At 53.8% G+C, this 14983-nt stretch overlaps 1 protein-coding gene across 1 annotated transcript in view; it reads right to left on the reverse strand.

Moving 5' to 3' along the window:
- SMARCD3 (SWI/SNF related, matrix associated, actin dependent regulator of chromatin, subfamily d, member 3) overlaps positions 1 to 11911 on the reverse strand; it is a 39615-nt gene extending 27704 nt beyond the window's left edge. The window contains exon 1 of the mRNA XM_063303150.1: positions 11445 to 11911. Within this exon, the coding sequence (XP_063159220.1) occupies positions 11445 to 11522 (78 nt within the window). The 5' untranslated portion in view covers positions 11523 to 11911. The remainder of the gene's footprint in view (positions 1 to 11444) is intronic.
- Positions 11912 to 14983: the final 3072 nt, after the last annotated feature.

The following is a 14983-nucleotide window of genomic DNA, read 5'->3' on the forward strand; positions in this document are numbered from 1 at the left end:
GCTTTCTTTGAAAATGCACCCACCTTGCCAGAAAAAAGGAAAAGATCACCGGAGGTAACAGATAACATCCTAGAATTTGAAAGAGCAGGGAGGAATTTCATTAGCTTGCCTTGTGCCTAAGTGGTCTCTGGCAGCCATTTTGGGAACACAAATCTTTCTCTGTGGCAGCCATTTTGTGAGATGCCCACAAATGCTGCCAAAATTCCATGATGCCCCCAAAGTTCACCCCCTCTAACCAAGGGCCAAAGAAGGAGGGCCTTTTGCTGCGAGAGAAGGCCCACAAGCAAGCGGGGAAGACAACAGACCATGTGGGGCTGAAGATTTGACAGCTTAGAAGCAACAATACTGCGACCCTTTTCCTTCACCAGCAAAAGATGGAGACCGACAGCAGGAACTCTTGGGCCATCCCTTTTTTGTGAATCTGCCATTGCTTCTCAAAATGCCATGAGGAAAAGGACTGTCTAGGAATGCCATGGGGGCATAGGAAGCTTGATTAAGGCATGAAAACAAAAGGACATATCCCGGGGGCTGGAAAAAAGACCAGGTGGGAAAAAGGGGCCGCATGCCAGGAAAGCTCCAGGTCCTGACCAGAGTTTGCCAAGGATGCCAAGGACAATAAAAGGGTTTCCTTAGACACGTCCATTAAAAAAGGAAGAGAGGAAAATGGGCCATCTGCTCAGTGCTAACGAGGAACAAGAGAAAGGCAGAACTGAACTCCTACTTTGGCTCAGGCAGTTGTGAAAGGAGGCTGAAGACACAGTACTGAAACAGGAGGACAACAGACACATGGTCAGGAAATACCTTCTTGTTCTGAAAGAACTTAAATCCTCAGGGCCAGAGGAATTGCCTCCTGGGCTACTGACAGCAATCTGGCAAAATCATTATTATGTTTCAGAGAATAGATGAAACCCCGGAGAAGCTCCTGCCCCAACAAGAAGGATCCAGGAACTATGGACCAGTCCATTTGACATCACCCTTGGAAAAATTCTAGAGGAGATCATGAAGCACTTCATTTGTAAGCACCTTGAAAACAATGCGGTAATTACCCAAAGCCACCCTGAATTTGTCAAGAACTGCTAGAGACATCCTTTATCTTCCTTTTAGCAAAGTATTTAACAAAACACCCCATTCCTCCCAGATTAGCAAGACAGTTAACTATGGACAGGATACCATGCAAGGGAGTAGGCTGCCAACTCAAATAACGTTTACCAATGGTTTGATCCAGACAGCGTTCAGTCCCGGCCGTTCCATTCATCAACATTTTTATTAATGACTTGGATCCTTACAGATTAGAGGAATGGTATGAAAACCACCAAATAAAACTTATACTGCATCTTAGGGCTGTGCAGTGCACAGGACCCAAAGCCAAAAAGGTATTCTCAGTGCCTCCTCCAAGAAGCTGTGCCACCTGTTCTTGGGCTCACAAGGCAGCCAAGCAACCCCAGGAAAATGCATGTTGAAATTAAGGAGGCACTGTTGGGAGTGGGAGTGGGCACACCATGGGCATTTCCTTCATTCAAACATGCACCTCCCTGGGACCTTGCAGCTGCTTTAAGAGGGTGCTGACAGGTGCAATGGGCACTGCTCCAAAGCATCTTTTTGAATTTAGATCCATAGAACAGTATGCTCCTCTGACACGCACATATACATACCAATTGAGCTGTTTCCTTTCAGGGTTTAAAAAGCACAGAAAATGGGTAAGAAATATTATGCCAAAGAAATCATGGGCCAGAGAAAAAGTAAAGGAACTCTAACCCCAAACCATTTGCTGTTGTCTCTGCCCTCGCTCCCATCATGTCCACCCACTGCTTCATAGTTAATTCTTTCAGCTTCCCAGCTGTTTCCTTTTTCAGGGTCTCATCGTCTCCACCCAAGCACAACTTTCAGTCTTCCATTCCATTCACTCTTCCTTCCTCCATCTGCTGTGCAAGCCAGTCCTCATCCATTCTTTCTAAATCACCAAACCACCTCTGATTCTTGTATTCGACCCATATTCACTCAGCATCCATACATTCTTGATCCTGACTCTTTTTGTCTTACCACATGCATTTATTAAGTAATCCATTCCTACTGTATTCATCTGCCTCTTAACATACATAACTCTCATTTCCATGTAAAAAAGTGGGCAGAAACCTATTTTTAAATACAGCCATTTTTGCTTCTTCCAAATTGATTCCTCCCAACAGACCACAAACTGCCCAATACCCTATCAGCTTCTGCACATCTTAGCATTTCTCCATCCATTTCCCAATCTTTAATAAACCTTCTACCAAGAGACCTGCTATTTCCTCTAATTTTTCCCCCTTTATATCTATCTAATGTTCATTGCAAATTATTTGGGTTCTGAATCAACAATAGAGCATCGTCTGCATACAAGGTACATGTTAATTCACACTACTGAGCAACATGCTTCTAACCTTAACTGAAGCATTCCTTAAGCCTTTGTCCATAAATACATTAAATAATCAAGGGGCATCATGCACTCTTTGGGTTATTTCCTGATCAAGGCTGAGCCATTTCCTACACAATCCTTTTTTTTCTCATGCGGCTTTACTTCCATCGTATACTGATTTACTGCACTGAGCAGCCAACTTCATCTTCATATTTGTGCAAAACATTCCATAATTCAAACTTATTTATACACCGTTAAATGAACAAATATAAAATCATCTTTCTCACACTCATACATTTTGCTCAGCTGAAGAGCAAAAATCTGATCTGTTCACAACCCGCCCAACATAACTTCCCCATTTTTGCTTGTTTGAAATTTAACAGAGACAACTGCAAACCTCTTTACTTAGAAAGTGGAAAACACCTGCACAGGTATAGGATGACAGACAACTGGGTTGGTAATACTGTTTTGAAAACACTATTACTAGTGTTTGGAATGGTAATTGAAAACTGAATATGAACCAGCAGTGTATGTGGCTGCAAAAAGGGCAGATGCAATTTTAAGATGCATCAACAGAAGCATAGTGCATAAAGCATACAAAGTAACTGGTCCACTTCATTTTGCATTGGTCAGACTCCACTTTGAATACTGTATCTCTTTCTTGGAATCACATTTTAAGAAAGGTCTTCTCTGAAACTGGGGAACAGATTTGAAGAACAGCAATGAGGATGAATTGGGAATGTTTGAGAATGCTTACCATTCAGGAAAAAACACTGACGGAAGAATACAGTGGGCCTCCTCAATGCCTGAAGATGGTCACACAGAGGGTGATAATGCCCTGCTCTTTCATCTATTCATTAGATTTGTTAAAGCACCTAACACCAGAAAGACTCTGGGTGGCTTACAGCATATCCAATACATTAAATTAGGGTTTCTCAACTAGGGTTCTATGGAATCCTAGGGTTCCGCAAGAGGTCACTAGGGGTTCCCTGGGGGATCATGAGTTATTTACAGAATATTTCAAATTCAGGCAACTTCACATTAAAGAGGCAAGTTTCATTCTTTATTTTTAGTTTAAGAACACTGTTAATGCATATAGACAGTCCTACACATGAAACCAATATAATAATTTTGTAACGTCTGGCCTATATTTGAGCCTGAATGTGCAGGGTTCCCCAAGGCCTGAAAAATATTTCAAGGGTTGCTCCAGGGTCAAAAGGTTGAGAAAGGCTGCATTAAATTTAAAAAACACAATTAAAACAACATGACTGCCCAAACTAAAACAGCATTCCCCAACTTTCAGAAAAAAAGACTCAGCATTTGACTGAGGGGACCTGGGCCACACCCACTCTGCCTGAATGCACTAAATGGCAGAAAGGACTGGAAACGGGCAGTCCCTCAAATAACCAGGTGTTATACCATGGAGTTTATAGGTACCAACAAACACCTTGAATTGCACCTGGAAGCCAACTGGTAACCAATGCAGCTTATGTAGTGGCGATGACACATGGGCATAACAAGAAACACCTGTTTCTACTCATGCCACTGCATTTTGAACCAGCTGTACTTGCTGGATGGTCTTCAAGGGCAGCCCCATGTACAGGGCATTCCAATAGTCCAACTGTGAGGTAATTAGGGCATGACTGACTATCTGAAGGGCCTTCTAGTCAAGGAAAGGTGCAACTGGCACACAAGATGAACCCATGCAAAGGCCTTCCTGGCTGCAGCTGACACCTGCTCTTTAGGCAGTAGCTGTGAGTCCAAGAGGACCCCCAAGTTGCACTCTAGTCTTGAACAGGGAGGTGCAGCCCCATCCAAGATGAAAGGTGAGAACGTCTCCAATCCAGACGGCCACAGCCACTCAGTCTTGTCAGGACTGAGCTGAAGTCTGTTCCTCCCCATCCAGACCCAAACAGTCTCCAGACACTGGCTCAGTACATTGACAGCATCGCCCACACAGTCAGGGGTTGAGGTGTACAGTTAGGTACCATCAGCATAACGACTGCAAACCCCAAACTAATGGATGACCTCATCCAAATGTTTCATGTAAATGTCAAGCAGAAGGGGTGATAGCACTGAACCCTGAGGCACCCCACAAGTGAGTGGCTGTGGGTGTGATCTCTCCCCTCCTGTCAACACCAACTAGAACCAGCCACTGAGGAAGGAGGTGAACCACTGCAACACCGTACCTCTCACTCTCAACCCCCATAGCCAGTCTAGAAGAATACTGGGGTCAGTGGTATTAAAAGCTGCTGAGAGGTCAAGGAGCACAAGGCTGGATGCACTGCCCCAATCCTGGCTCCCACCAAAGATCATCAGCAAGCATGATCAAGGCTGTATCCTTACTATACCCTGGCATGAAACCTGACTGAAGTGGGTACAGATAGTCTGCCCCCTCCAAGACCCTCTGCAACTGCTGCCTGACTACCTTCTCAACAACCTTCCCCACAACAGGAAGGTTGGAGACTGGACAGTAACTGTCCAGGATAGAGGAGTCCATCCATAAGAAGGGGGTACACCACCACCTCTTTCAAGGCCAGGGGGATCACCCCCATTGTTAAAGAGGCCATCACATGGACCCCCTGACGGATCCCCTCCCAGGCCACTTTAACAACCCAGGAGGGCCTGGCTCTAGCAGACAGGTGGCCAAACATGCACTTTGCCCCCTTCTTCAGGAGTCACAGAATCAGTTGCAGTCCACAATCTCAGTCCAGATCCATCATGAGTCTGTGTCCCAAGCAACTTATCTGGACCTGCCCAGTTGGAGTCCAACTTCAAGAAAATCCAAGCAACTTCATCCACCAGAGTGGATAAGGCATATTCAACCACATGTGAATGCTCTTCCCCATGGCCCAGTAGGTAGCAAGGAATGGATCACCCTAAGCATCACCCTGTGCAGAGACACAGGTCCAATGGGTCCATCAGACACCCGAGGCAGGCCAATCAAACAGGCCCTGTCACCCTATGTGGGCGGGTGGTGCCAGAAAGTTGGAGGGCAAGCAAACATAGTCCATGGCTATGGATCGAGGTAATATCCTCCCACACCAGATTACCTCATAGCTACTCTGAGATATAAACCAGATCTAACATGTGACCCCGTACGTGTTCAGCCCTTTATGACAGGTCCACAGAAGCCACGAAAGCCTGAGCTGCCCCAGACTCACTGTCCCTGGGAGACAATTAAAGTCCCCTGTAGTTTAACCAACGATAGCAGCAGCAATCCCAACTGTTCCCACAGGACCAGCTTCAACCAGGGGTCTTGCATCCTGTAATCAATGACTCATGGATAATGACAGCCACCTCACTTCCCCTCCCCTGGTGCCTTGGCTGATGCAGAACCTGAAACCCACTGGACATATTTCCAGAAAGGAACAACCCACTCTGGGCTCACCCAAGTCTCAGTAATGCATCCCAGATCAGTGCCCTCCTCCACAATCAAGTCATGGATGGGGCAGCCTTATTACACCCCGACCTGGCATTCAACAGCAACAGCCAGAGTCCAGGGCCACCAAGAACCTGGTTAGCTAGTCCAGAGGGTGCGTACTGAGGGCAAGACAGGGGGATTGTCCTCAACAGCACTCCTGTGGCCTGCCCTCAGATTCCCAGCAAATAAACTTGTCGGTCATAGTTCCAATAGCACCACCTGCCCTCTCTTCTCCCCCACCCCCTCCCTGGTTCTGCTGTCCCAGGCCCAACCATCCATACAACCCCCAGCAACAGACTCACCTCAGCCAAAACACCACAGCCCCCACCACCAACACTGCAGTCCATCTGGTCCCACTCAAGATCTCAAGCCCTCCGCCAGCTGCTTTGCTCCTAGGGTTCTGCAGGCATGAGGCACCAGGTCCTACTGGGGAGCCACTACAGCCCCACTCCAAGTAAAAGCCCACACCACTGGGCAGCAGACACAGGCCAGGCCCCTAGTTACATGGGCAAGGCTCTGACAGGGCAACATCCCAGAGCCCAGCCTCCAGGTCAGCACACTAGGCTGCTGGGGGTCTCCCTGCAGAGCCCCTAGCTAGACTGAGCACCCCCAAGCCTTGCACTCCCCACATCACTCCAACTCCCCGCCACTGATTTGCATGATGTGTGAACTTGGCCACTGTTCAGTCAAGAGATGGAGCTACAGAGGCATGAGAGCAGGACAGTCCCACGGTCAGTTCTTAGTTGTGGAACACACAGCAGCAGATCTCAGCTGTGTATTTGGGGTCCTTTTGGGGTTGGGATGGAGAATGTTTCTTTTGATAGGTTCTTGCAGCCCTATAAAAAGGCCACTGCCTCTTTTAAATCTGGGTTGCAGTGAGATTTCATTCATTGATTTGTTCTGCTTTCCTCTGAGAGGACAGCAGCTGACCTGGCCTTTAGGATGCTGCAAACAAAAGCATCTAGCCCAACCCAAATGGCAGGAGTTTGCTCCCCACGCCCACCCCCATCTCCCCAGTGGATAGGCACGGATAGGCAATTAGCTGGCAGGACAACTGCACGGTCAGGTGGACTTGGGGAGCTTTCCTGAGGAAGGACTGGACCCCAAGCAAAGAAGCAGGTCAAGCCCCACAAGGACAGGTCTCCTGCTTTTGGCCTTTATTTCCGCCCTGGCCACCCCACTGTCGCCTAGCTCGGCTTGGTTTTCTAGTCCTCTTCTCCCTGATTCCTTATGGGACCTTCTCCTAGAAGAACCCCAGGGGTGTTTTCTTCATTTTCAAAAGGACCACTGCCTAAGCTGTGCAGGTGCAGGTGGCCTTCGCCCACCCCTTGTTCTTCCCACACCTGCGTATTCACCCTGCCTGCAGGCAGGTGGATCATGCACACCTGATGAGCGAGGCCGGTTTGGCTCTCAGAAAGCCTCATCCTCAACAGCTGAACACCAGAGCTCACCAACACCCACACCCACCCCCACGGATGAGGGCTGTGCAGGGGACCACTCGGGTGGAAGGAGCAGGAGAGGGCAGTGGGGGAGTCCACAAACCCTCTTCCTGGAGGGCGCACCTATTGCCCTTACCAACCCACACCTCCTGCCTGCTGGCAATGGGGACACCCGTCCTAACCAACCAGCCCAGGTTTCCCCTCGCAGCCTCCCTGGGGCCATGCATGCAGTTGCCACTGAGGTTGCCTGTTGCTGCCCGTCTGCAGCCTTGGTTCCCTCCCAGGAAGACCAGCTGCTCCCATCAATCACATCAAGAGACTGCTCCAAACCTCCCGGGGATGCACGGATTGGGTTTCAGCCCTGCTCTGAGGATATATTGGCAGTGCCCTCCAACAGACCCTTTGGGGCTTTTGTTTGGAAAGCCCAAACCAGAATCCCAAAAAGACACGTGCTGAGTATAAGGTCCGAAATGGCTTCAAGCGGGCATGAGGAAGCCAGAGAGAAAGCAGCGGGATGGTCCAAGCCCCAAGAAGTAGATGGCCTGCAGGGGGGCAGTTCAGGCCCTTGTGGATGTCTCACTCAGGGTTTGGAGTGCTGACGAGCTGAGGAGAAAGGGGACGCCTCCTGCCACAACTTCAAAGGAAGAAGAGCACCCAGCTGGAAAGGAGGGCGGCCACCCCAGGGGGTGCAGGACATCAGACAAATGCCAGGCAGCAGTGGAGGGAGAGGGCAAACCATGTTCTGCCCTGTGTTTTTCACTTCCTGGCCATCATTCCAGAGTGTAGGAACTGGAATGATGGGTTAAGTTACTGGAAAGCAGTTTCTGACTGTACATTAGAAAAATTCCCAAACAGTAAGAGCAGTTTGACAGTGGGACCTCTAACCCCAAGAGGCAGGCAGGCAGCCAGGTGGCTCCCCTCCCTGGACATGGTCAAGCAAGGCCTGGACAGTCCTCCCTCACTGTGCCTTGATTTGGATCCCTGGCCCGATTAGGGAGGGGACTGGACTCAATGGCCAGCTCAAGAAGTCTATGATTCTATGACGGGGGGAGCCCCAAGTCAGCTCTTCCTTTGGGGTAAGAGGAGCACTTTTTTAAGCAAGAAAAAGAATCAGCAAGTGGGGTGACTCTTCTGCAGGAAAAAAGAAATGGAAGCCTTAGCAGGCAACAGAAGGAAATGTTTGGGCTCAGTCTTCTGCCTAACAGCAGCCTCTCTTGATCAGGCAAAAGGGGGTGAAAGAAACGTGAACTGCAGCCCCAAGAAGTGGCTTGGAAACATCCGCTTGCCCAACAGCTTTCTAAGATCGTACCTGGAGGTGGAAGGGTCATTTCCACCCTCTGGCTATACTTGGCAAACATTCTAGAGACCAAGCAAAGTATGTTTCATGAAACTGGATGCAGCACTTTCCAAAGGTGAAAAAAGAAGACCTACCCATCAGCTGGAAACAAATTATTAGACACCAACAATGGTTTGAATCTCTGGTCGCGAACCTTAGAGAACAAAGATTGTGATCAGAGAGCCAGAAAAGGCTTCCCAAGAATAAGCCATGTCAGATCAATCCTATCTTCTGTTTTTTTAAGGGCAGGCAGGTCAGAGGATGGCTGGTGCTATAGCGTGTCATGATTTTAGCACAGCTTTAGCAAGGTCAGCTGCTATCTTTATTGGCAAGGAGGTAAAATATGGACTAGGTAAGTCCACGGTCGCTTGACTTCCACGTGGTTGATGGAAGGACCTACAGCCCACTCATCAGCTGGGGGAGCAGTGGCAAGCAGGCTACCCCAAGCATCTACCTTTGGCCAGATTTGTTACCCGGCATCTTTAGAAATGACACGGATAAAGCATGAGAGGTCACAGAATGTAAGAACTGCCCTGGCAGATCAGGTAAAAAGCCCTGGTTTCTCACTGTCAACCAAGGAGTACTTTTGATATCCTCAGCCTTGGTACGTAAAGGGGTTGCAGGTCTGAGGAGAGATGCCGCATCCTATGTCATGGACCTACAAAATGCCACCAGGTTACAACAGAAATTATTTGTGAAACCTTGGTCTGTATTGACCAGGATGTGTTTTTAATATTATTCCTGGCATTGTAGCATTACCTTTATGGTTTGGGAGTAATTGCTATGATAACAGGTGTTTGCAGCTGGCAGACACAAGCCAGGAAGCTCAGGCTTCAAAGCTGTCATGTGGACCCTGAGATAGGCTCTCCAGCCCAGAGTTTCTTGGCTGGCCAGAAGTCCTCGAGGCATTTCCATTCTTCCCTGCTTGTTAGGGCACTTCCCCATCAAGCTCCTAGAGTGGACGTCTTCTTGGCCCACTTTTCCATGCATCTGGCTGTTTTCTTCTCCCGTCTCTCCTCCTTTAAGGGGGGGTGGGGGGCACTAAGAACCTATCCTCTGGGAAGTGTATCAAGCAAGCAATGCCACCAGCTAAAGTGTCTACTATGTACTTTCTAATAGTTCCTCCCCCTCCTCCTCAACTGTCCCATGTTAAGATGACAATACCAGAGAGAGCCAAGAAGCAATTTTACCCAGGCACGATGCATAGAATATTGGCATGAACTCAGTGCCAACTGCAACTTTTAGGCAGGGATGGAGTCTCAGAAACTACCATTGGAGCTCCTCCTCTTTCATTTTTGGTAAAAATGAGTAACGACTCTTAAAGGAGCCAGATGCTCTGCCAGAGCGTGTTTGTGACAGGGAACCTGGGACTCCAAGCATGAAGCATCAGGGAGGGAAAGAGTAACTCCAACTCCATCAAAGGGCAGAGGACAAAAGGATGCAATAGCAACTCTGGACCAACTACCTAGGGAAGTTATATTTCCACACGCATCCCTTTCAGCTCATAAAATTCACTTCAGGTGGTTTCTGGAGGTGCTCCAGCCAAACTTAGCAAGGTTAAAGGGAGTCCCACTCAGAGGGCCAAGCAACAGAGGGTTCCCTTTGGGTATGTTTAATTTGATAGTGTTAATGCCGCACACTTAGGTTCTCTGCATTTAACCTCTCTGAGTACCATCCAATAGAAGACCCTCCCTCTACAGGGCCTCCTTGCCCAAGAAGGGCTTCAGGAACTGTAGCACCAAGGCCCACGATGCTCCAGGGAGGGCCACTGCCAGCTTGGGCCCGGCTGGGGATGCGGCAGTCCACCAGACCTGGCTACAGCCCAGCAAAGAGGGATGGCCCTGCGGGAAAGCTGGAACAGGGTGGGCAAGGAGCACTCATCTTCCACTTGGTCCAAGGCAAACCCAGAACTGTGCCAAGGCATGGAGGCCTGCACATTCCACTTCCGTTAAGGTGCCCTCTATTATTAGAATAGTCTCTGCCTAGAGGCTGGCCCACGCCATGGGGAGTGGGGGTGAGTCTCCACAAACCCTCCAGAACTTCAGGCAGTCTTCAGAACTGACCAGCTGCTGTACTCTGTGGCTAGATTGCTGGCCAGCCGCCAAGAGAAAATGTCCACATCCCAGTGCCAACCAGCTCCCCCCACAGGCTCCTCTGCACCCTCCCTGAAAGAAAGATCGTGACACACCAGGGATGGATTCCAGACTCCCCATCTCCTTGCCCCCACACAGTGCCCCTTGGCGGCTGCAGGAGAGTCTGGGCCCAGTTGTGGCACAGACCGGACCGGCCTGGGAAAGAAAGGAAAGCCTCGGTGGGGCCAAGTGGGCTCAGGGAGCAGCACTAGGCAGGGACCACTCAGCAGCCAGGCCGGGGCTGAAAAGTCAGCCCTCTGGGAGACTGCGCGAGGAAGGGCGCTGCTCTACTTCTCCGCTGCGCCCTCAGTGGAGGGTCCCTGGAGAGTTCGCTCTAACTACGTCGGCCTCTTCTCCGCCCAGCATCTTCCAGCGCTCCCCGTCTGCCCCTGCTAGAAAGTGCTTGCCTAGCGCCCGGCAACCCCGGCGCGGCCGAGACCGAACAGCGAAGCGGGAAACGTCACCCACCGCACCGCCTCCCCGGTGAGGAACCAGACCGGCGCGCTCAGCCGGGGGAGGGGCAGGCGGAACCCCCTCGGCGCGCCCCGGCGGCGACGCACCTGCTCCCGGGGCCAGGCCCGCGTCCAAGCACATGTTGGGGGGAGGGGCGGCGACCCTCCCCCTCCCCCTCCCGGCCGTGCTGCTCTCTCCTCCCGCTCCGAACCAGGCCGCCTCCCTGCGCTGCGCCGCGCCGCACGAGTCCATAACTTTCCCCACTCACCACCCCATGGACCAGAAACTCGAAAAGTTTGCTTTTCGTCGCCTTCCGCGCGCCCCCAGTGACTTCCTCCGCGGCCATCGGGGTCGCTCCGCTCCGCCTCCCCGCCTGGCTCGCGCTCGCGTCCCTGGCCGCCTTTCTTTCTTCCCCGTTTCCTCTTCTGCCGTTTCTCCCACTCGCTCCCGCCGAGCCCTGCTGGGCGCTCCGCTCGCACTTCTAACAGCGCCGCCGGCCGAGCGGGGAAGGGGCCCCGGCAGGGCTCCCGCGACGGCCCACGGCAGCGGCCAAATTCCTCCGCTGATAAGCCGCGCGCGAGGAGCCGGGGAGCGCCTCGGGTAGAGGAGGGGCCGGCGGCGTGCAATCCCCCGGGCCTGGCAGTTGCCGCGGCCGCTGGCGGGCAAGGCCAGGGGAAGAGGAGGCACCGGCGGCCGCGCAGCGAGCGCCGCGCCTGGCCGCTGCCTAACCGGGCACTCCGTCTGCCCGTCCTTCCTCGGACACACAAGGACTGCCCGCCCGCCTGGCCGCCCGCCCGCCCGCCGTCGCGCCCCTCCCTTCGTCGCTTCCGGGCCTCATCCCTCAGGACTGTCTGGCCGCCCAGCTACCGGCGAGGCGAGGCGAGGCGAGGCGACGGAACTCCCGCTCTCCGTCCTGGCTGAGCCGGGCGGGGAGGCAAATCAGGAAGTGGCCGTCCCCGCGGGCGCCGCCGCCGTAATCCCGAAAGCCAAGGCGCTGAACATCCGCGCTGAAATCCGTGAGTCACCCCCGCCCGCCTGTCGCGCGCGAGCCGGAAGGAAGGACTGGCTCCCCACCCAGAGCGGAGACGGTGGCCTTGAGCGGCGAGGAGGAGGAAGAGGAGGAGGCGCCGCCGCCGCCGCCCTCTGCGTCCGCTCCCGGACCTGCCCTGCCGCCGGTGGCCGGAGCGCGGCAACGTACGCCGGCATCTCCTGGTGCGCATCGCCCTGGCAACAGAGGCAGCGTTGCCAGGTAACGGGCAGGCGGGGTACCCAAAGCGAGAGGTCTCGGCGTCCAGCTCAGCCCCAGCTGCTACCATGGCGGCGGGAGCGGTCGAGGCGGGGGCAGGGGCAGCGGGTGGAGAGTCACACGCATCGTGAAGCGGCGGGCGCCCCAGCCGCTTTCCGGCGCTCTACCTCTTTCGGCTTGCTTTGCCGGGCGAGGATGCCGAGCCCCTACTGGCCAGTGCGGCCGGGCCTCAGGAGGGGACGAGGAGGGCTGGGATGGAATCCCCCTTCGCGCCCCCCGTCCGGCTCAAGCCCCGTTAGGGAGGGCCCACGCATTGGGGGGCGGAAGGCAATCTGGGCGGGAGGGAGCGGCGGCTGACCCCCACCCACTGGGCTTCTTCAGACATCGCTCCTCTGATTGGCCCGCCCCGTTACCGGGCTCCCACGGTCGACAGGGAGCAAGAGAGGCGCATGCGCAGCGCGATGCTTTTTTCCCCCCCTCCTCCTGAAGGTCAGCCGAGCGGACTAAGGGAAAAGGGGCGGGTGTTAACTCCTTCGTCGCCGGCGGGAAGATCGGCGCTCGGCTCTGCCGCCCCTCCCCCCAGCCATCGGCCGCGTTCCGTGCCCGCTCCAGGCGCGGCCATTCGCATCGCCCGCGCCAACGCTCCGGGCAGCGAGGGCTGCTGCTCCGGACCGTCGGCCGCCGCTGCTGCTTTTCCTCTCCGTGGCAGACCCTTTCTTTCGGCCACGGAGCGAGATGTAGCCGTCGCGCCGCGCCACTTTCCCTCTGCCAGCCCCCGGCTTTGCGGGGTTCCCCAACACTGGTGCCACCCTCCGACTTGCGCCAGGCGAAGGGGGGGCCGTGGAACTGCCCCCCTGCGTCCCCCTAGCCGGGACGACGAGGGGCGGCCCCCGCTCCGGCGGAAGGGAGCGTGGAGGGGCGCCTTCCGTCCCCCGGGGCTCCCACGGTCTCCCCAACTGCCCGCAGCCGAGAACGTGGCCACTCGCGGCGGGGTTCGCGCTCCCTTGCTCTTTTCTGCGGCGGTTTGGCTGCAGCCAGTTCGACCACCAGTGGATGTTCGTCGCAACGTCGGAAGCCGTTCACGGCGAGTCTACCCGAAAGTGTCGCTGGTGCTCCTGCTGCTGCTCGGCCGCCAGGAGTCCAGTCCACCTCTTCTCATCCCCGGCGGGTACAACAGCAGGGAGAGTCGTCGTAAGTACCGCACCCGCGCCTGAGCGGGCGGAAAGACTACAGCCTCCCACGGAGCACCGAAGCCAGACCCCGCTTATTGGCCGGCCGGCCTTTCCGATGGGGTTTGCTGAGGATGGGAGCCCGGTCGCCTGGATTCGCTGGGCAGGGGACGCCCCTCCCTTCCTCCCTCCCAAATGGTGCAGCCCCAGGGCAGCGGCCAACTTTTGCTCCCTGCGCTTTCGACCGATGCTGCCAATTCCGTGGTCGCTGTTTTTGAGATGGAATCCGAGAGAGGTTGCTGCGCCTGTGCATCCCCCTCACCCCCCTTCCTTTGTGAGCAGAGTTCAAAGGGCGGAGAATTGATGCTACTGGCATAACCTCACCTGTGCTCACCACCATTGGTGCAGCCCTCTGCTAGGGGCAGAAAAGGAATGGATTAAAATCCCCCCTGTCCTCAAAGCTCGTCCCTGGATATGACTAAGGAAAGGTGTCTGGCAAGGCTTTCTGTGGCTGTCAAGAGGCTCAATCCATCAGATGTCCTGGGGTCTAGGAAACCACACCTACCCAGTGGAAGGGGAAGGGGGCAAGTGGAGCTACAGCATGTGGTGGAGAAGGCTGGTGCTCTCCATGGGCTGCACCCCAAGCAAGCATTCCCTCCAGAGCCTAAGCCATTTGGTCCTACACAGAAGCCATGATTTTGCTCACAGCCCCATCGGCCTTTCCGCCAGAATGCAGGCAGCCCCAAAATGTCTGAGGCCAAGGGGGCCCATGCCATGCAGATCCACACAGCAGCAGGAACCCACCGAGGGTTGCCATACGCTCCTGAGGCAGCCCCTTGCCTATCAAGTTGGAAAGAACCATGGTGGTTCTCAGCCTAGGGGTCTACAGGAGATGGAAGCTGCTGCTAGAGGTACAGGTGTGACCATTCCTCCTTCAAAAACACTACCCCTACCTCTCTGTTTTAAGCTGCCAATAGGTGAGGAAGCAGGTGTATCTGCAGCCAGGGATTCTCTCTCACCAAGTCAGGATGTGAGCAACAGATCTTCCCCACGCTTCTGTCTATCACCAAAAGCACAAGGGTCCCAGCTGCACACCTTCTTCCCCATCTCCACCTCAAGTAAGGAACCAGGAGGAGATTCCTTCCATGAATGGCAGGGGAGCCAGGAGCAGAGTGTTCCAGGGAATGATAGCCCTTGGCCCCACAGAAAATGAGCAGAGTGAAACACACTCAGAATAGCTACAGGGGTCTGGACCGATTTTTGGACAAGGGGCCTAGCCTAGCCATATGGCACCATGATCAACTATGGCCGCCTCTCTGCCAGTGTCAGGGAAGGGTGCCTCAGGCTTTCTTCCACAGCATTGGGATGGTGAGTGGGGGAGAGTTGGAGCCT

This window comes from Candoia aspera, chromosome 4 (genome assembly GCF_035149785.1).
Source record: "Candoia aspera isolate rCanAsp1 chromosome 4, rCanAsp1.hap2, whole genome shotgun sequence".
NCBI classification, from domain to species: domain Eukaryota; kingdom Metazoa; phylum Chordata; class Lepidosauria; order Squamata; family Boidae; genus Candoia; species Candoia aspera.